The 22175-nt window shown below is 41.2% G+C and overlaps 1 protein-coding gene across 5 annotated transcripts in view; it reads right to left on the minus strand.

The window, feature by feature from the left end:
* Window positions 1–22175, minus strand: part of kcnma1a (potassium large conductance calcium-activated channel, subfamily M, alpha member 1a) — a 461512-nt gene that overhangs the window by 2531 nt on the left and 436806 nt on the right. For all 5 annotated transcript variants that reach the window (XM_034184484.1, XM_034184486.1, XM_034184483.1 and 2 more), the window contains 3 exons: window positions 21141–21259; window positions 16333–16557; window positions 5630–5658 (listed from right to left, as the gene is read on the minus strand). In XM_034184484.1, coding sequence (XP_034040375.1) covers window positions 5630–5658; window positions 16333–16557; window positions 21141–21259 — 373 coding nt within the window. The remainder of the gene's footprint in view (window positions 1–5629; window positions 5659–16332; window positions 16558–21140; window positions 21260–22175) is intronic.

Below are 22175 nucleotides of genomic sequence, written 5' to 3' on the forward strand. Positions count from 1 at the left end.
TACAATTTGCCAGAAGGTACACATGAGATGCAAGCCTAGATGTGATGTTTTGGTGAAAGAAAACCCTCCTCTATACCACTTGAAACTCTATAACTGGTGATACAAAATCCAAAACATGCACTATGCACAAATTCTCCAATCACAGCAACAGAAGCCTATAACGTCTGGGTGTCTTGGTGGCTTTCCTCACTCTTCTCCTTCTTGCACAGTCACTCAGTTTTTGAGAACTACCTACTCCATACAGATTTACCACAGAGTACCATACTGTTTGTATTTCTTTGTAATTGGTGTAAATAAAGTTCAAGACATATTCATTGATTTGGAAATGTTCATGTATCCATCCCCAGACTTGTCTTTGGAAAACTAACAATAAAACTGATTATTTACATGTATTATACCAAAGAGGTCCATTACTTATGCAATATGTCATCTTGGCTTTTATATTTTTAATTAATTTATATCAAGTTGTTGAGGTTTGCTTTAAGTTTGAGTTTAATGAAGACAATTTTGGAAATGTTGTGCACTTGAAATGGCATAAACAAATTAAAATGTGTGAAATACTGAGTGTTCCAATACTTTTGGAGGGTACTTTATGTACAGTCTCGAAAATTACACCCATTCATCCTTCAAAGTTGTCATGTTTGTCTGAGTGGCTTCCCTCATGAGTCTCTGCAGTGCACGGCCAGTTTTTATAACAAACTCCAAGGGATAATCAGTTTCTTGAAAATTTTCTTGGATCCATTGCCAGCCTTGTACTTTCCAATCATGTTTTCATAAAGGTGCTTGGAGCGTTGTGTTGAGTTCATCTTGGACACTTTACAAAATACTGACTCATCACCCGTTGGACCATCCAGACACAGGGGTGTTTACACTTCAATCAACTTAAACCACTTCACTAAAGCTGATTTCCATTTCACTGTCAAAAGGAAACAAGCACTAAAAGTAAAAGCAGTAAAAAATTGTGCTGTATTAAAGGTAATGAGTACTTGCACAATTTATTACTTTTTTTTAAATGGACAACATTTTGTTTTTTCAATTTGAGGATAAGGGCCCCTTCACACATAGTGCGAAGTTTGAACAAAATGCACACTTAGTGCGCATGACACAGGAATTGTGTGCAAACCATGTAATGTCGTCCCTGCCTCCAATGCCTCATACACCAGTTGCTACAACTATTTGCGCACACAAGCGCCTGAAAGATAAAGTGTGCGCTGTGCGAACCCATCGCACCGTTTCGTGACAGGTGCTGGCCAAATTCCAGGTGACACACACGAACATCTAACACCACTCACAAGGCACTTAGAAAATGTGTGGCCAGTTGCAGTCTTGGCACAACAAGAGACTGCAGGTGACCACTGTCGTACTGCTGTGAAATCTGTCTAAGTTCCGCAGGAGTGTGACTTTGCAAACACATACACTGACACGTGGGTGTGTGCGCTCCACTCACGGGAGGCGTGGCTTCCAATAGAAGCAGCTGTGGTGATCTGTCATTCTGGACAATCCAGCGAGACAACACCTACTGTGTGCGGACAGTTATGGACTAACAACTGTCCAATGTGAGGCGCGTGTGTCTGATTGCTGTATTTACGTGGACATACATAAAAACATATGTCGCCACGGTGGCGACAAGCTGCAGCAAGCGAGCGCGCACACAGAGCGGACACTGACAGCCCCTCAAGCTGAAATGGACCGTCAGATCAGAACACGCAGCGGGCGATCTGACCATCACGTCACCCACATGAGCTCTGGTCCACATGACGCGGTGTCAGTACTGTGGTGTGCCGTACACAAGACACGCGTGTTGGGCAGAACACGTGCGGCCAACTGGATGCACCTGACCAGTAGATGTGGACATCAGAGCACACTGCTTCTCATTCATGTTATTTCATGACTGTATGTCAGTGACCATGGGTCATCACCAGAGGAACAGACGGATCATATTTGTATTGCTCGCTTGATAAATGCCGTATTTTTACAGTAGTGTTCAGAATAATAGTAGTGCTATGTGACTAAAAAGATTAATCCAGGTTTTGAGTATATTTCTTATTGTTACATGGGAAACAAGGTACCAGTAGATTCAGTACATTCTCACAAATCCAACAAGACCAAGCATTCATGATATGCACACTCTTAAGGCTATGAAATTGGGCTATTAGTAAAAAAAAGTAGAAAAGGGGGTGTTCACAATAACAGTAGCATCTGCTGTTGACGCTACAAACTCAAAACTATTATGCTGAAACTGCTTTTTTTAGCAATCCTGTGAATCACTAAACTAGTATTTAGTTGTATAACCACAGTTTTTCATGATTTCTTCACATCTGCGAGGCATTACTTTTGTTGGTTTGGAACCAAGATTTTGCTCATTTACTAGTGTGCTTGGGGTCATTGTCTTGTTGAAACACCAATTTCAAGGGCATGTCCTCTTCAGCATAAGGCAACATAACCTCTTCAAGTATTTTGACATATCCAAACTGATCCATGATACCTGGTATGCGATATATAGGCCCAACACCATAGTAGGAGAAACATGCCCATATCATGATGCTTGCACCACTGTGAACTGTGTCTTGAATTCAGAGTTTGGGGATCGTCTCACAAACTGTCTGTGGCCCTTGGACCCAAAAATAACAATTTTACTCTCATCAGTCCACAAAATATTCCTCCATTTCTCTTTAGGCCAGTTGATGTGTTCTTTGGCAAATTGTAACCTCTTCTGCACGTCTTTTATTTAACAGAGGGACTTTGCGGGGGATTCTTGCAAATAAATTAGCTTCACACAGGCATCTTCTAACTGTCACAGCACTTACAGGTAACTCCAGACTGTCTTTGATCATCCTGGAGCTGATCAGTGGGTGAGCCTTTGCCATTCTGGTTATTCTTCTATCCATTTTGATGGTTGTTTTCTGTTTTCTTCCACGCGTCTGTTTTTTTTTTTTTTTTTTGTCCATTTTAAAGCATTGGAGATCATTGTAGATGAACAGCCTATAATTTTTTGCACCTGCATATAGGTTTTCCCCTCTCCAATCAACTTTTTAATCAAACTACGCTGTTCTTCTGAACAATGTCTTGAACGTTCCATTTTCCTCAGGCTTTCAAAGAGAAAAGCATGTTCAACAGGTGCTGGCTTCATCCTTAAATAGCGGACACCTGATTCACACCTGTTTGTTCCACAAAATTGACGAACTCACTGACTGAATGCCACACTACTATTATTGTCAACACCCCCTTTTCTACTTTTTTTTTACAAATAGCCCAATTTCATAGCCTTAAGAGTGTGCATATCATGAATGCTTGGTCTTGTTGGATTTGTGAGAATCTACTGAATCTACTGGTACCTTGTTTCCCATGTAACAATAATAAATATACTCAAAACCTGGATTAATCTTTTTAGTCACATAGCACTACTATTATTCTGAACACTACTGTATATGCTGTGGGATTTTAATTATTTTTTTTTTTTTTATATTTCCATGTCCTTCCTGATAAAAGGCAGCTTCCTGCAGCTTTCAAAGAACAGCTCTGTAGCTCAGTGATCCAGTCTCTGACTTGGACTCAGAGGTCTTGGAAGGTGCAAGTTCGTGTCCCGGGTGGTGTGTTTTTTTTTTTTTTTAATTCCACATAAGCAGCGCGACATGGGATTCGTGCACGCCTGCCTGTCGGCACAATGCTTCGTGCGCTAATTTCACGCTGTTTCGCCATTTTTGTCCAAATGGCGTCAAACTTCGCACTATGTGTGAAGGGCCCATGAGGGATGATTTTTTTTTGTTTGTTTTAAATTCTTGTTGAGGCACTAGTCTGATTATTATTTGCGTACTGTTAATTTTACTGAGATCTGAGTGAGATGAAATGGAAAAGACAAAGTTGATGTCACTCAGAAAGCTCAGATGTCATGTTTGTGTGGTTTGAGTAACTTTGTGTACTTTTAGTTTTTAACTGAGGTGTGCTACGCGGAACACTTGCTGCTGTATTTACTTTTATTGATGATCATCTTCCTTACTCAACCCTCAACAACAAAATATGTTTCTTTAAACTCTTTCACTGTTTCTAATGGCAAAATTTAACAGAAAAAACATGCATGTCCCATTTTTTCCATTTTCTCCATTGACTGGCTGCATTTCACCAGTCAGTCATTAAATATATAATGTTTTGTACTTTGACAGTAATGTTTTTAAAGACTATTCATAATTACAATCAGCCTGATCCAACACAGCACAAATAAAATGTAAAAAGAAAAAAGAAAATGTAAAATTCAACTGCATGGGCACCTGGCATGGTCGGACGCTCATATACATCATGTTTTGCATGTTATCATTTGATCACAACATCATGGAGAACTTGTCTGCTACTTTGACACATTTCATTTTTACATAAAGAAAAATACATTTTTGGAAATTTTTTAAATTAAAAAAATGGAAAATATTGTGCGTTGTCGGAGTTGAATTGAAGGGAAAATATTGATACATTTATGGAACATTTTCAGTGTCCTTGAAGTTAATGAGGCACATTACAGGTGAACTATTCCTTTAAGACAATTAACTAGAAGATGTCTTGCCACGTTGGAGACAGGACTACAACTTGCACTGTTGGTGTTGGCTGTGGGAGTTGTGTTTCTCGATGTGACTTGAGGACAGCGCTGGCTGTATGTCGGCTGCCAGAAGTCTGTAAACTCTCCGCTGCACTTCACGTCTGCAGTGCCATTCAGGATGTCACTTCCTTTTAGGTGAAGTTGTAATATCACATTTTAACTTTGCTATGTGGAGCAAACCTTGCTCGTGCACGTGTGTGCCCATGTGTAATGTGTGTTGAGATTCATTTGTGTGTCTGTCAGCAAGCAAGGCTGCAGGGCTGTGTGTTAAAGTGCAGGTATTTGATGTGAAGATTTGTGCCCGAGGTGAAGCAAGATGTCTGCCATCTCCAGTGTCTGCTGCTGATACGGTGAACTTGGCGGTGTCGCCTTGAACCACGACATCAGGAGCACAAGAAGGAACTTACAGACTCATATCCCCCTTCAATTTGGACTTGAAATCAGTCACACAGAAAGTGGGAGGTATGACCGATGGCACAGGGATGGACACGCTTTCACAAATTAAATGAAGAACTGAGCAATTCGGCTGCATCAGGGGGATTTGAATCATCCTGACCTACATGGGATCTGGGTCTGGAGAGTCGGGCAACTTGTTAGCGTGTAGTTTACACTAATGCTGGTGCAATAATATCTCTCTGAACTAAAACAGTCAGACAGCATTCAACAAGGGGAAGATGTTGCAAACATTCAGACCTCTCACACAATCTGAAGTGGAAATACATGAGGAAAAGGGAAATGATGGAAAGAAACACGCAGGAGGAAAAAGGTGATTCAATTAAGGTTCCAAAGAGAGAGGGTTAATGTGGATGCCATGCACTGTGGAGATGGTCTTGATGGTGGCAGGGAGGAGGCAGAAGCAGCGGCATCAGCAGACATTTTGCTTTCCAAATGAAAGCAAAACTTAAACTGAGGCATGGTTGACTAAATATCTGGAGACCACAACAAAACAAACTCCCCTTGTCATAACGATCTCCACACAGGACACAGTTATGATCAGAACCCCAGGTATAGGAAATGTTGCTAAGTCATGCAGAACTTGCATACCTTGGCCCATTCTATTCATCCTTGTTGCACTTCAGAAAGAGAAGTAAGTAATCTACGGTAAGTAAGTCATTTGTAAGCAGTCTACAAAGCAAATGCACAACCGACAAATACAACCTCAATTCCAATGAAGTTGGGACATTGTGCAAAATGTAAATTAAAACAGAATACAATGATTTGCAAATCCTCTTCAACTTATATTCAACTGAATACACCACAAAGACAAGATATTTAATGTTCAAACTGTTAAACTTTATTGTTTTTGTGCAAATATTTGCTCATTTTGAAATGGATGCCTGCAACACATTTCAAAAAAGCTGGGACAGTGGTATGTTTCCCACTGTGTTATATCACCTTTCCTTCTAACAACACTCAATGAGTGTTTGGGAACTGAGGACACTAATTGTTGAAGCTTTGTAGGTGGAATTCTTTCCCATTCTTGCTTGCTTCAGTTGTTCAACAGTCCGGGGTCTCCGTTGTCATATTTTGCGCTTCATAATGCGCCACACATTTTCAATGGGTGACAAGTCTGGACTGCAGGCAGGCCAGTCTAGTACCTGCACTCTTTTACTACGAAGCCACGCTGTTGTAACACGTACAGAATGTGGCTTGGCATTGTCTTGCTGAAATAAGCAGGGACGTCCCTGAAAAAGACATTGCTTGGATGGCAGCATGTGTTGCTCCAAAATCTGGATGTACCTTTCAGCATTGATGGTGCCATCACAGATGTGTAAGTTGCCCATACCATGGGCAATAACACACCCCCATACCATCACAGATGCTGGCTTTTGAACTTTGCGCTGGTAACAATCTGGATGGTCTTTTTCCTCTTTTGTTTAGAGGACACGACGTCCATGATTTCCAAAAACAATCTGAAATGTGGATTCATCAAACCAACGCACACTTTTCCACTTTGCATCTGTCCATTTCAAATGAGCTTGGGACCAAAGAAGGCAGCGGTGTTTCTGGATGTTGTTGATGTGTGGCTTTCGCTTTGCATGGTAGAGTTTTAACATGCACTTGTAGATGTAGCGACGAACTGTGTTAACTGACAATGGTTTGCTGAAGTGTTCCTGAGCCCACCCAGTAAGATCCTTTATGATCTTACCGGGTGGTAAGATCATATGATCATCTTATGATGTTGGTTTTTAATGCAGTGCCGCCTGAGGGATCGAAGGTCACAGGCATTCAATGTTGGTTTTCGGCCTTGCCGCTTACGTATAGAAAGTTCTCCAGATTCTCTAAATCTTTTGATTATATTATGGACTGTAGATGATGGAATCCCTAAATTCCTTGCAATTGAACGTTGAGAAACATCTTAAACTGTTGGACTATTTTTTCACTCAGTTGTTCACAAAGTGGTGATCCTTGCCCCATCTTTGCTTGTGAATGGCTGAGCATTTTGAGGATGCTCCTTTTATACCAAATCATGACACCCACCTGTTTCCAATTAACCTGTTCACCTGTGGAATGTTCCAAACACGTGTTCTTTGAGCATTCAACTTTCCCAGTCTTTTGTTGCCCCATCCCAGCTTTTTTGAAATGTGTTGCAGGCATCCATTTCAAAATTAGCAAATATTTGCACAAAAACAAAAAAGTCTATCAGTTTGAACATTAAAGATCTTGTCTTTGTGGTGTATTCAATTGAATATAGGTTGAAGAGGATTTGCAAATCATTGTATTCTGTTTTTATTTACATTTCACAGAATGTCCCAACTTCACTGGAATTAGGGTTGTAGCTAGCAGTCCAACTTGGGCTTACAAAATGTTACAGCAGTACTGAGGCTACAACATACAGTTTCATTTTAAGATGTGCACATGTTTTATTAACCATGTGAGAATTAAAAAAAAAACTATGTAGGTCAAATTACTTAATCAAATTCTACAACTTTAAAGTACCATAACTGACTTATGTTTGAGCCCAGTGTGCAGAATTACTGCAGCGTGCATGTTCATTACTGTAAACCATTTTCCAAAGAATACAATTGGAATGGTGAAGTAAAACACATTTCCTACCTTTCCTGAATGTCATTGTGTTCAGCTCATTCTGACATATTATTAAAATAAAAGTTGTTAAACTGTAATTTACAAAAGGTTGTTGGGCGATGTAATCCATCATAGGACACACCATGCATGTGGTTATTATTATTTTATTTATTTATTGCATTATTATATCATAGCTTTCTGGATAAATAAACACTACAGAGTAACGTGATGAGGAAATGTTTCCCAATGATGCACTCATGCTACAGTGAAGAAATTCAATGAAAATACAGTTGAACGTAGAAATCATGAGGCTATTCTTCACTTCAGCACATGAATACACCATCAGCCTGCTCCACAGCTTTAACTGCACAAACCTAAAAAAAAATATTAACTTAATAATTAATAATAATAGAGTCAAGAGATCCTGAAGTCTTATGGACAAATGAAAAGTAATTTTCAGCAAATATGAGTTAAGGGTAAGTCATTTGTATGTATTTGACTTCATAGGTATTCATTTGCAAAGTCCAACTTACCATGGCCAGACATTCACCCAAGGACTGTTCGTTCCAAATTTCAGAACAATTCTATGGCCTCTTAGAATGATTCAAGGAAAGAATCTTTATACAAAACTGCAAAATTATAGAAAAAGTTACTGAACAATTATTTTCAGTAATTAATTTATAAGAATGAAATATGCCAGTCCTTTTTTTTCCCCTTTCTGGGCGGCCCCGGTGGCCTTGGGGAGATTCAGTCCATCATTACAAGCGTCCATGACCAGGCAGGCCCCCAAGGAATGTCCCATCCAAATTTCAGGAAATTCACTGAACATAAAATGTCCAGACAGTGCACCACACATGGCACACTGGAACAAATCTCGATGGTGTTAATCCTTTTGTATCTTCAGTGAAAAGGACTAATAATAGTATGTATGATGTCTGATATGATGGTTTACCTATCCAAAAACAATTTAATTTTAATGATGCACCAGAAGTAACTGAACATTTGCATTAAAAAAACTGCAAAAAGTGTTAATGATTCAAGTCAAGTATATTTTTTGAAAATGGCTGCTTACTATTTCATGCTCTGAAACAGCCATTCATTTTGTAGTACACTCAACAAAAATATAAACGCAACACTTTTGGTTTTGCTCCCATTTTGTACGAGATGAACTCAAAGATCTAAAACTTTTTCCACATACACAATATCACCATTTCCCTCAAATATTGTTCACAAACCAGTCTAAATCTGTGATAGTGAGCACTTCTCCTTTGCTGAGATAATCCATCCCACCTCACAGGTGTGCCATATCAAGATGCTGATTAGACACCATGATTAGTGCACAGGTGTGCCTTAGACTGCCCACAATAAAAGGCCACTCTGAAAGGTGCAGTTTCATCACACAGCACAATGCCACAGATGTCGCAAGATTTGAGGGAGCGTGCAATTGGCATGCTGACAGCAGGAATGTCAACCAGAGCTGTTGCTCGTGTATTGAATGTTCATTTCTCTACCATAAGCCATCTCCAAAGGCGTTTCAGAGAATCAAGGCGGATCAAGAAGGATCTGGTAGCTGGAGGTACTTCCTGTCTTCGGAGTGAGATTGCATCAGAATTTTGGCTCTCTGTTGGGACTGTTTACACAGAGACTGCTACCTGCTGCTTTGGACTTTGAACTAACAGTCTTTTTCAAGACTTTTTTACTTTTTTACCTTTTTACTTTTTTTTTACTTTTTTACTGTGCTCCAACGCCTAAGGAAGACCTCTAACGGTCGAAACATCGCGACGGAGCACTTTTATCAGCTAACTTTCATCAGCGTTGGCAAGCTAACTAGCTTGCTAACGCTTTCGTTTTTATTTTATTTTTTTATTTTATTTATTTATTTATTTTTTTAGCACTGTTGTCGTGCGTTACCTGTGCTGCTCCACAGCGTGTTTGGTCGATTTTTGTTTTGTTTTGGCACCGCTGTCGTGCGTTCGCTGTTGTTGTGCGTTGCCTGTGCTGCTTCATGGCCTGTTTGGTGCCTTAATTAAGGCACTCCTTCTGCTGAATCACCTCTGGATTATTTACACATTATTCACTTTGTGTGTTTTTAGGAATCCGCTAGGTTGCGTAGCTACTAGCTCTTAGCCGATTTAGCATGGCGGCTTCTCCTGTCTCTCCCGTACTTTTCTGCTCTGGGTGTGAAATGTTTAGTTATTCCTCGGCCTCCTTTAGCAGTAACGGTACTTGTAATAAGTGCAGCTTATTCGTAGCTTTGGAGGCCAGGCTGGGCGAATTGGAGACTCGGCTCCGCACCGTGGAAAATTCTACAGCTAGCCAGGCCCCTGTAGTCGGTGCGGACCAAGGTAGCTTAGCCGCCGTTAGTTCCCCCCTGGCAGATCCCGGGCAGTCGGGAAAGCAGGCTGACTGGGTGACTGTGAGGAGGAAGCGTAGCCCTAAACAGAAGCCCCGTGTACACCGTCAACCCGTTCACATCTCTAACCGTTTTTCCCCACTCGACGATACACTCGCCGAGGATCAAACTCTGGTTATTGGCGACTCTGTTTTGAGAAATGTGAAGTTAGCGACACCAGCAACCATTGTCAATTGTCTTCCGGGGGCCAGAGCAGACGACATCGAAGGACATTTGAAATTGCTGGCTAAGGCTAAGCGTAAATTTGGTAAGATTGTAATTCACGTCGGCAGTAATGACACTCGGTTACGCCAATCGGAGGTCACTAAAATTAACATTAAATCGGTGTGTAACTTTGCAAAAACAATGTCGGACTCTGTTGTTTTCTCTGGTCCCCTCCCCAATCAGACCGGGAGTGACATGTTTAGCCGCATGTTCTCCTTGAATTGCTGGCTGTCTGAGTGGTGTCCAAAAAATGAGGTGGGCTTCATTGATAATTGGCAAAGCTTCTGGGGAAAACCTGGTCTTGTTAGGAGAGACGGCATCCATCCCACTTTGGATGGAGCAGCTCTCATTTCTAGAAATCTGGCCAATTTTCTTGGATCCTCCAAACTGTGACTGTCCAGCGTTGGGACCAGGAGGCAGAGCTGTGGTCTTATACACCTCTCTGCAGCTTCTCTCCCCCTGCCGTCCCCTCGTTGCCCCATCCCCGTAGAGACGGTGCCTGCTCCCAGACCACCAATAACCAGCAAAAATCTATTTAAGCATAAAAATTCAAAAAGAAAAAATAATATAGCACCTTCAACTGCACCACAGACTAAAACAGTTAAATGTGGTCTATTAAACATTAGGTCTCTCTCTTCTAAGTCCCTGTTGGTAAATGATATAATAATTGATCAACGTATTGATTTATTCTGCCTAACAGAAACCTGGTTACAGCAGGATGAATATGTTAGTTTAAATGAGTCAACACCCCCGAGTCACACTAACTGTCAGAATGCTCGTAGCACGGGCCGGGGCGGAGGATTAGCAGCAATCTTCCATTTCATCTTATTAATTAATCAAAAACCCAGACAGAGCTTTAATTCATTTGAAAGCTTGTCTCTTAGTCTTGTCCATCCAAATTGGAAGTCTCAAAAACCAGTTTTATTTGTTATTATCTATCGTCCACCTGGTCGTTACTGTGAGTTTCTCTGTGAATTTTCAGACCTTTTGTCTGACTTAGTGCTTAGCTCAGATAAGATAATTATAGTGGGCGATTTTAACATCCACACAGATGCTGAGAATGACAGCCTCAACACTGCATTTAATCTATTATTAGACTCTATTGGCTTTGCTCAAAAAGTAAATGAGTCCACCCACCACTTTAATCATATCTTAGATCTTGTTCTGACTTATGGTATGGAAATAGAAGACTTAACAGTATTCCCTGAAAACTCCCTTCTGTCTGATCATTTTTTAATAACATTTACATTTACCCTGATGGACTACCCCGCAGTGGGGAATAAGTTTCATTACACTAGAAGTCTTTCAGAAAGCGCTGTAACTAGGTTTAAGGATATGATTCCTTCTTTATGTTCTCTAATGTCATATACCAACACAGAGCAGAGTAGCTACCTAAACTCTGTAAGGGAGTTAGAGTATCTCGTCAATAGTTTTACATCCTCATTGAAGACAACCTTGGATGCTGTAGCTCCTCTGAAAAAGAGAGCTTTAAATCAGAAGTGTCTGACTCCGTGGTATAACTCACAAACTCGTAGCTTAAAGCAGATAACCCGTAAGTTGGAGAGGAAATGGCGTCTCACTAATTTAGAAGATCTTCACTTAGCCTGGAAAAAGAGTTTGTTGCTCTATAAAAAAAGCCCTCCGTAAAGCTAGGACATCTTTCTATTCATCACTAATTGAAGAAAATAAGAACAACCCCAGGTTTCTTTTCAGCACTGTAGCCAGGCTGACAAAGTATTCCAGAGTATTCCATTAACTTTAACTAGTAATGACTTCATGACTTTCTTTGCTAACAAAATTTTGACTATTAGAGAAAAAATTACTCATAACCATCCCAAAGATGTATGGTTATCTTTGGCTGCTTTCAGTGATGCCGGTATTTGGTTAGACTCTTTCTCTCCGATTGTTCTGTCTGAGTTATTTTCATTAGTTACTTCATCCAAACCATCAACATGTTTATTAGACCCCATTCCTGCCAGGCTGCTCAAGGAAGTCCTACCATTATTCAATGCTTCAATCTTAAATATGATCAATCTATCTTTGTTAGTTGGTTATGTACCACAGGCCTTTAAGGTGGCAGTAATTAAACCATTACTTAAAAAGCCATCACTTGACCCAGCTATCTTAGCTAATTATAGGCCAATCTCCAACCTTCCTTTTCTCTCAAAGATTCTTGAGAGGGTAGTTGTAAAACAGCTAACTGATCACCTGCAGAGGAATGGTCTATTTGAAGAGTTTCAGTCAGGTTTTAGAATTCATAATAGTACAGAAACAGCATTAGTGAAGGTTACAAATGATCTTCTTATGGCTTCGGACAGTGGACTTATCTCTGTGCTTGTTTTGTTGGACCTCAGTGCTGCTTTTGATACTGTTGACCATAAAATTTTATTACAGAGATTAGAGCATGTCATAGGTATTAAAGGCACTGCGCTGCGGTGGTTTGAATCATATTTGTCTAATAGATTACAGTTTGTTCATGTAAATGGGGAATCTTCTTCACAGACTAAAGTTAATTATGGAGTTCCACAAGGTTCTGTGCTAGGACCAATTTTATTCACTTTATACATGCTTCCCTTAGGCAGTATTATTAGACGGTATTGCTTAAATTTTCATTGTTACGCAGATGATACCCAGCTTTATCTATCCATGAAGCCAGAGGATACACACCAATTAGCTAAACTGCAGGATTGTCTTACAGACATAAAGACATGGATGACCTCTAATTTCCTGCTTTTAAACTCAGATAAAACTGAAGTTATTGTACTTGGCCCCACAAATCTTAGAAGCATGGTGTCTAACCAGATCGTTACTCTGGATGGCATTTCCCTGATCTCTAGTAATACTGTGAGAAATCTTGGAGTCATTTTTGATCAGGATATGTCATTCAAAGCACATATTAAACAAATATGTAGGACTGCCTTTTTGCATTTACGCAATATCTCTAAAATCAGAAAGGTCTTGTCTCAGAGTGATGCTGAAAAATTAATTCATGCATTTATTTCCTCTAGGCTGGACTATTGTAATTCATTATTATCAGGTTGTCCTAAAAGTTCCCTAAAAAGCCTTCAGTTGGTTCAGAATGCTGCAGCTAGAGTACTGACGGGGACTAGCAGGAGAGAGCATATCTCACCCGTGTTGGCCTCTCTTCATTGGCTTCCTGTTAATTCTAGAATAGAATTTAAAATTCTTCTTCTTACTTATAAGGTTTTGAATAATCAGGTCCCATCTTATCTTAGGGACCTCGTAGTACCATATTACCCCATTAGAGCGCTTCGCTCTCAGACTGCAGGCTTACTTGTAGTTCCTAGGGTTTGTAAGAGTAGAATGGGAGGCAGAGCCTTCAGCTTTCAGGCTCCTCTCCTGTGGAACCAGCTCCCAATTCAGATCAGGGAGACAGATACCCTCTCTACTTTTAAGATTAGGCTTAAGACTTTCCTTTTCGCTGAGGCTTATAGTTAGGGCTGGATTAGGTGACCCTGGACCATCCCTTGGTTATGCTGCTTTAGACGTAGACTGTGGGGGGGTTCCCATGATGCACTGTTTCTTTCTCTTTTTGCTCCGTATGCATCACTCTGCATTTAATCATTGGTGATCGATCTCTGCCCCCCTTCACAGCATGTCTTTTTCCTGGTTCTTTCCCTCAGCCCCAGCCAGTCTCAGCAGAAGACTGCCCCTCCCTGAGCCTGGTTCTGCTGGAGGTTTCTTCCTGTTAAAAGGGAGTTTTTCCTTCCCACTGTAGCCAAGTGCTTGCTCATAGGGGGTCGTTTTGACCGTTGGGGTTTTTCATAATTATTGTATGGCCTTGCCTTACAATATAGAGCGCCTTGGGGCAACTGTTTGTTGTGATTTGGCGCTATATAAGAAAAAAGTTGATTGATTGATTGATTGAATTTGGCAGTACATCCAACCAGCCTCACAACCACAGATCACGTGTAACCACACCAGCCCAGGACCTCCACATCCAGCATGTTCACCTCCAAGATCGTCTGAGACCAGCCACTCGGACAGCTGCTGAAACAATCAGTTTGCATAACCAAAGAATTTCTGCACAAACTGTCAGAAACCGTCTCATGGAAGCTCATCTGCATGCTCGTCGTCCTCATCAGGGTCTCGACCTGACTCCAGTTCGTCGTCGTAACCGACTTGAGTGGGCAAATGCTCACATTCGCTGGCGTTTGGCATGTTGGAGAGGTGTTCTCTTCACGGATGAATCCCGGTTCACACTGTTCAGGGCAGATGGCAGACAGCGTGTGTGGCGTCATGTGGGTGAGCGGTTTTCTGATGTCAATGTTGTGGATCGAGTGGCCCATGGTGGCGGTGGGGTTATGGTATGGGCAGGCGTCTGTTATGGACAAAGAACACAGGTGCATTTTATTGATGGCATTTTGAATGCACAGAGATACCGTGACGAGATCCTGAGGCCCATTGTTGTGCCATACATCCAAGAACATCACCTCATGTTGCAGGCCCCATGTTGCAAGGATCCGTACACAATTCTTGGAAGCTGAAAATGTCCCAGTTCTTGCATGGCCGGCATACTCACCGGACATGTCACCCATTGAGCATGTTTGGGATGCTCTGGACCGGCGTATACGACAGCGTGTACCAGTTCCTGCCAATATCCAGCAACTTCGCACAGCCATTGAAGAGGAGTGGACCAATATTACACAGGCCACAATTGACAACCTGATCAACTCTATGCGAAGGAGATGTGTTGCACTGCATGAGGCAAATGGTGGTCACACCAGATACTGACTGGTATCCCCCGCCCAATAAAACAAAACTGCACCTTTCAGAGTGGCCTTTTATTGTGGACAGTCTAAGGCACACCTGTGCACTAATCATGGTGTCTAATCAGCATCTTGATATGGCACACCTGTGAGGTGGGATGGATTATCTCAGCAAGGAGAAGTGCTCACTATCACAGATTTAGACTGGTTTGTGAACAATATTTGAGGGAAATGGTGATATTGTGTATGTGGAAAAAGTTTTAGATCTTTGAGTTCATCTCATATAAAATGGGAGCAAAACCAAAAGTGTTGCATTTATATTTTTGTTGAGTGTATGTTAACTGTTCACATACTCACTGAAAATGACACAGCAAATTAAACCAGAAATAAATCTTATCTTGTCACTATTATGACCTCATATTAAAATAAACCAGTCATTCTAACTGCCTTGACACATATTGTGACAAAATGGAATGTGTGACGTAAGGCAAAACTGAGTTTGCAAGTTTTTAGCCAAGGTGTATGTAAACCTATGTTTGCAACTCTACGATGGGTTCAAACATCACAGTATGGTTATCAAAATGCACATTATGAGGAAAAAAGTACAGCAAATAAACCTCTGTTGTTTTGAGCCATCAAAGTGAACATGCCGTAAACCAGTACAGATACACCACGAATAACAACATATCAACACTGCTAATGAGAGGTGATCTCATGAGTAACGTGTCAACAATGTTGCCCAAATGTGTTTGACAATATTTATAAACTCCTTCTAATACAGCTCAGAAAATCACAACACAGCCATGATCAGGATGCACTGATCATGAGGGCAAAATGTGCACAGATAAACAAATACTGGCCAAACAAAAACAATATTTACACATATTAACCAGAAGAGACACAAAACAACTGAATATTAAGACATACAACAGGCAGACCAAAAGACATACTGAGTGTGTGTTTTAACTTGGCTGTGGTCGAAGCCTTTTCTCTGAGCTTGTTTGCAACTGCAATGGCTGTACCGTCCAAACAAGTGGGTTTGCTGTTTACAGAGCCACAGACTTACAACAAACAATAAATGTGCCCTACTTTCCACAACTGAGTTTAGCAGTTTGTTGGTGTCATGTAATGACTGCTGTGATATGACATGCAGATGGTTATGGAGGAAACGCACAAACAATGTGCGTGGACGTGGAGTGCAAAACCACACAAACACAACACCAACACACAGTTTAGAGTTTTCATCAGTGCATGTTGTCACCACAGTCTGCACACAAACACTCAGGCCTACAGACAAATCAGAACCAGGTGGAAAACACGACGCATGCAGACTAAACGTTACAAACGTCAACGTGGCGGGCTGGTCCACGTACTTCTGTTTGTCGCGGGCCTCCCGTGTCTTACTGCTGCGGTTCTGCCGGTTGGTGGGCGGGATGGAGTGGACGGAGGAGCTCTTTTTGCTAGAGGAATGGGAAGAGTGGGAAGAATGGGACAAGCTGGTCCGGGACTGGCCCGCGTTGTGGTCAAACTGCATTAAGCAGAAGATCAGGTCTGTGGGCACCAGCTCAAACTCATATGGTGGGTTTGTGATCACGTATCTGACCAGAAAAGAAATAACAGTGAAGACACAATATTTGAGGACATTCAAAAAATATACAAATGTAATAGTGAAAACGAGGCATATTCATACATGTGGTGCTTCAGTTTTAAGGAGCAACACTGTGACAGGACAACTTACAAACAAGAATGTGAATGGCATATAAATAATTTGGAGGAGATGTTTTTGGGGGCTTTGACACCAAAGTTAACCTTAACTGACATATTGTTTGCAAAAGGTAGGGGTGAGCATCACCTCAAGAGATCAGCTTTTTAGAGAGGTGACTCTCGTGCCTTAAACATGGCACGACCTCTGAGAACAACAAAAGCAGACAAACTAGGGGCGGACATCATTCCCTCAAACGCTGTGTACACTCATGGCACTGAGCAGCACTTCTCAGCATGTTTTCTACATGTCCAAGGGGGTGTCTGATTAGATAAAATGAAGCTTTTGTGCCCGTGAACTGATCTGGAAGCTGCACAACTCAAGGAGAGAAGAAACTATTTCATTGCTAATATATACATGTCGTGGACATGAATAAGCGAAGCTCTTCAGCAGTTCACCATGTCATTTAGGTCTTTCAGACTTTTTTCCAGTAAATGCTTCTGGGGAGCATTAGCATGGCTGTACTGGAAAAATTCTGAACAGTGCAACTTTAAAAGAAAGCTTAGCTTCACAGTGAAGTAGAGCGGAAAAGGATTTTCTTTCACCAAAACAGATCAAATCCAGGCTTGCATCTCAGATGTACGAGGTCTATTAGAAAAGTATCCGACCTTATTATTTTTTTCAAAAACCATATGGATTTGAATCACGTGTGATTGCGTCAGACAAGCTTGAACCCTCGTGCGCATGCGTGAGTTTTTCCACGCCTGTCGGTTGCATCATTCACCTGTGAGCAGGCTTTGAGTGAGGAGTGGTCCACCCCCTCGGCGGATTTTCATTGTCAGGAAATGGCGGAATGATTTGGGCTTTTTTTCCATCAGAAATTTTTCAGAAACTGTTAGAGACTGCAGCTGGAAACCATTAGAAAAATTTATCTGGCTTTCGGTGAAAATTTTACGGGCTTCACAGAGAATAAGGACTGTTACTACAGCTTTAAGGACGGCTTTAAGGACGGCTTTACGGACGCTCGGCGCGCCACGCTCCGTGCCGCCATCGAGAGCCACAAACCACCAGATCATTTCTAAACAGATGGCTCTCTGGAGCCGGACCGTCGTGTGCACTTTCTCTGGTTATCACAAGAGCTGGACATCAACCATTTTCTGGCAGATTTCACTTTTAACAAGAGATTTTGTCATGGAAAGCCGAGCAGAGGCTTTGCGCATCACGACTGATTTGCTGATGGAGCGAGACAAAGGAACACCTCCGTTTTGGTCTCACAGGACGGCTTTGAGATGGCGTTCAGACAGCTGTCGGTGGTTTTTCCATCGAGTGATTATCCGAGAAATTGTGGATGTGCCTGGACATGCCAGAACATGTCCCGTGAGGCTTTCCATGACAAAATCTCTTGTTAAAAGTGAAATCTGCTGGAAAATGGTTGATGTCCAGCTCTTGTGATAACCCGAGAAATGGCACACGATGGTCACGGATCCAGACAGCCATCCGTTTAGAAATGAAATGGTCGTTCAGCCTGTCGATGGCGGCTTCGGAGCGCGGCACGCCCCACAGCCGCTGGGGGCCGTCCTTAAAGCGACAGTAACACTCCTTATTCTCTACCAAGCCCGTAACATTTTCACCGAAAGCCAGATAAATTTTTGTAATGGTTTCCAGCTGCCAGTCTCTAACAGTTTCTGAAAAAATTCTGATGGAAAAAAAGCCCAAATCATTCCGCCATTTCCTGACAATGAAAATCCGCCAAGGGGGTGGACCACTCCTCACTCAAAGCCTGCTCACAGGCGAATGACGCAACCGACAGGCGTGGAAAAACTCACGCATGCGCACGAGGGTTCAAGCTTGTCTGACGCAATCACACGTGATTCAAATCCATATGGTTTTTGAAAAAAATAATAAGGTCGGATACTTTTCTAATAGACCTCGTACCTTCTGGCAATTTCTAGCTAAACTTTCAGGTCTTCTTTTTAAGAAACTCCTCATCTATACCACTTCATCATGAAGCTGTATAACTGGCGATACAAAATGCAAAGCTTGCACTGTGCACAATTTCTCCAATCCCAGCCACGTAAGCCTATAACTTCTTCTGGGTTTTCTGGGTGTCTTGGATGGCTTTCCTCACTCTTCTCCTTCTTGCACAGTCTCTCAGTTTTGGATAATTGTCTACTCCATGCAGATTTACCACAGAGTGACATACTGTTTGTATTTCTTCATAACTGATGTAAATAAAGTCCAAGACTTATTCAGTGGCAACTTTACCATCAGAGAGCCTCGTCCACAACTATCACAAAAGACTCCAAGCTGACATTGATGTTAAAGGGGGCAATACACAATATTAAGAACAGGGGGATGTAAACTTATGATCAGAGTCATTTGGGTAGTTTCTGTTGTCATTATGATTCACCCAACCACTAACCATGAGTGGAAAAAAAAGTTTTTGTTATCATTCATATTCTCTGAAAAATGGCCAAAAAAACAAACAAACAAACAAACAAAAAAATTCTGCCAGGGTATGTAAACTTTTGAGCACAACTGTACTGTTGTTAGTTACAGACCTGAAATCTAAATCCAACAGACATTACAAATGAGACTAGGGATGTCCCGATCAGGTTTTTTGGCCCCGATCCGATTCTGAGTCATGTGATTTGAGTATCTGCCGATACCAAGTCCCGATCCGATACTTTAAAAAACTGAATGAACAATGAACAAATGCTAAATATATAATACTTTCATTTTAATCACCTTATTTTATTATTTATCACTTAAACAATGCACTTCTCCTTGAAGTAGCTTGAACAATCAAGTAATAATCTACAAGACTTAAAAAAATATACAAATTTCTATGTTATTTTATTTGTCTAAAAATAAATGTCCAAGGTTCGGTATGTTAAACAACAAATTATCTAATCTGAAATAACAGGTGGTTTTAATTTATAGATGAAAGGTTTCTAAAGAACCATTTTTTGATTTAGCTATTTTAATTACAAGTGTTCTAAACTTTTTTAAAGAGTAATCTTAAATTTTGAGGTAACAAACAACAACAAAACATTTCCAAGGATTTTTCTTCAGACACGTGGTTTCTGCACTGATCTGTGGTTCAAATCCCTGCCTGACTGGAAAATCACTAAGGGCCCTTGAGCAAGGTATTTAATCCCCTATTGCTGCCGGTGTGTAGTGAGCGCCTTGTATGGCAGCACCCTGACATCAGGGTGAATGTGAGGCATAATTGTAAAGCGCATTGAGCGTCTGATGCAGATGGAAAGCGCTTTATAAATGCAGTCCATTTACCATTTGTACAGATCAGTGGTTTCTGCCACTAGTCTTTCGTTTTTTTGGCCCGACACGTCGTTCCTATTGGACAGCGCAAAGCTACGTCACAGTTCAGAGCGTCAAAAGTCAACTTGAAAAGTAAAAGAAAAAAAACAACTTACATTTGCGTCCTGACAGTCCTCAGTGTACCCCTCTGATGCTTTATCAGTGTGCAACAAGTTCAGAGCAGCGCAGTGAACGTGAATGAAGACAGGAGCTCTTTAAGATGCGCTCCTAAATGTGATGAGTGTGCACGTTGCTCGTGCACACACCATCTCTCGCTCCGTTTTGCAGACAAACGATCACAGGACTATTAGTTTTTTTCTTTTTGTTAATCAGATGACAGATCGTTGTCCTGAGGACTTGTTTAGCACCGGGTCCTGCTGCGCACGGAAGGATGACTGAGCAAGAGTTTCGGTGGGAAAGTGTCCATCATCCTCGTCATTCCATCGAGGCGTTAGGCTGAGCGCGTAAACACACAAACAACAGTTCTGCGAAAGAAACTTTGCGCACGTAACTCCCCCCACCTCTGTCCGGGTTACAATTCCATCTCTTCTTCCCAAATTCACTACGCAACTCTTGTTCCCTTTTCTCCTCTGGAATCGGTTTCAGCCGCACGCATGTGCGAGAATGTCCAGTTGAACTTGTGTTTTTTCTTTTGTTCAATTAAAAAAAGAAAACACTGGGTTGAACTTTGACCGCGTCAGCCTGCCAACAAGCGGCAATACATGCTCTCATCCTCTAAAAAGCAACGCGTCTCACGCCTCTGACGCTTCCGACGCGTGAAAGGCCCATTAAACTGCAATAATGAGCTTGAAATAGCGCTGATCAAAATAATGAGGATAAAATCTATATTGGATTCCTGATCGGGATGCAACGTCCGATTTCAATCAAGTCTGAAACCACGTGATCAGGCCCGATTTCCGATCACGTGATCGGATCGGGACAATGAGAATGTTCTAATTATGATGTACAAGAGATGAAAAGTAATTTTTTTAATTAATTATGGTAATTACATAACAGAACTGAGATAAATCCAGTATAAACCTCTTTAGAAGATCAAGACAAATATATGCCAATGCAAAAACACATTACACACCCTAATCAATCAGTTTATTACAACCAAATGTATATGTGCATACTGAGTATGGGCATAAATTGTACCGTTTTGTACACTGGCTCGGTACACTGAGGTGAGCGTCTCTTAATCTGTAGATTCCAAAGCACAGCATGTTGTATGTCTTCAGTGCTTTGCAGAATAAATCCCCGTAGCAGCCGCCATCCTGATGACACACAGCACAGACATCATCAGCCCAATGATCTGTCTGTGATAATAAACAGAGCCATCTGCACAGTTACACAACACATACCAACTGTAGGCAATGGAGACTAACAACCAGATGTCATAAATCAAAAAATTAGCCCAGAATTTGAATCTGATGATATTAGAAAACCATTTATGAAGCATTTGAAGTGTAACGTTCATTCCAAAGTCCTCCTCTCTCCCGCAAACACCTACCTCGCATGATCACCGTTCTTCATATTGGATTCTACATGTGCCAAAATCTATACATCAGTGATGGAAGTTTTCCAGGAATTCCTGGAAATTTGGGTATTTACTTCTGTGGTGAACATTTCCGGGTTATTGTTTTTTTTTTCCTGACCCATTTCGGGTCTCTCATTGGCGTCTCTCACTGGCTGCTGTATGCTGCTGTTTGTCTACACAGCAGCCAATTAGAGATACCGCTACAGATTTTACAATCGTGAGAAATGAATGAAAATGTTCTGTGGCAGGAAAACAATTTAGTTCATTAGGAATAAATTCAAATGAGCCTGGTTTGACCAGACCTTTTTTATTATCATTGTTTATACAGAAACGACAGCACTCCCAGTAAGTGCTTGATCTTATATCGTGTTTTTGACAGAATTTGTTGTCAGTTGACATTATTCAAATTATTTCACATAAATCAAAATCTGTCTTTTAGATTAATTTATTTCAAACTGTCTTCAAACTCAGCCAGCCTGCTAAATCTGCATTTTATGGCTCTTCTGATACATGGGCGTGAAATATTAATGTGGAAAACAATATGATAAACATTTAACACACTCATAGAAATCAAATATTGACGTGAAAAATGTTATTTTGTGCATATCCCATAAATGCTGATGTCAGCACCATGCAAAAAATCAGTGCTGTTG

Source organism: Thalassophryne amazonica, chromosome 13, assembly GCF_902500255.1.
Source record: "Thalassophryne amazonica chromosome 13, fThaAma1.1, whole genome shotgun sequence".
NCBI lineage: Eukaryota > Metazoa > Chordata > Actinopteri > Batrachoidiformes > Batrachoididae > Thalassophryne > Thalassophryne amazonica.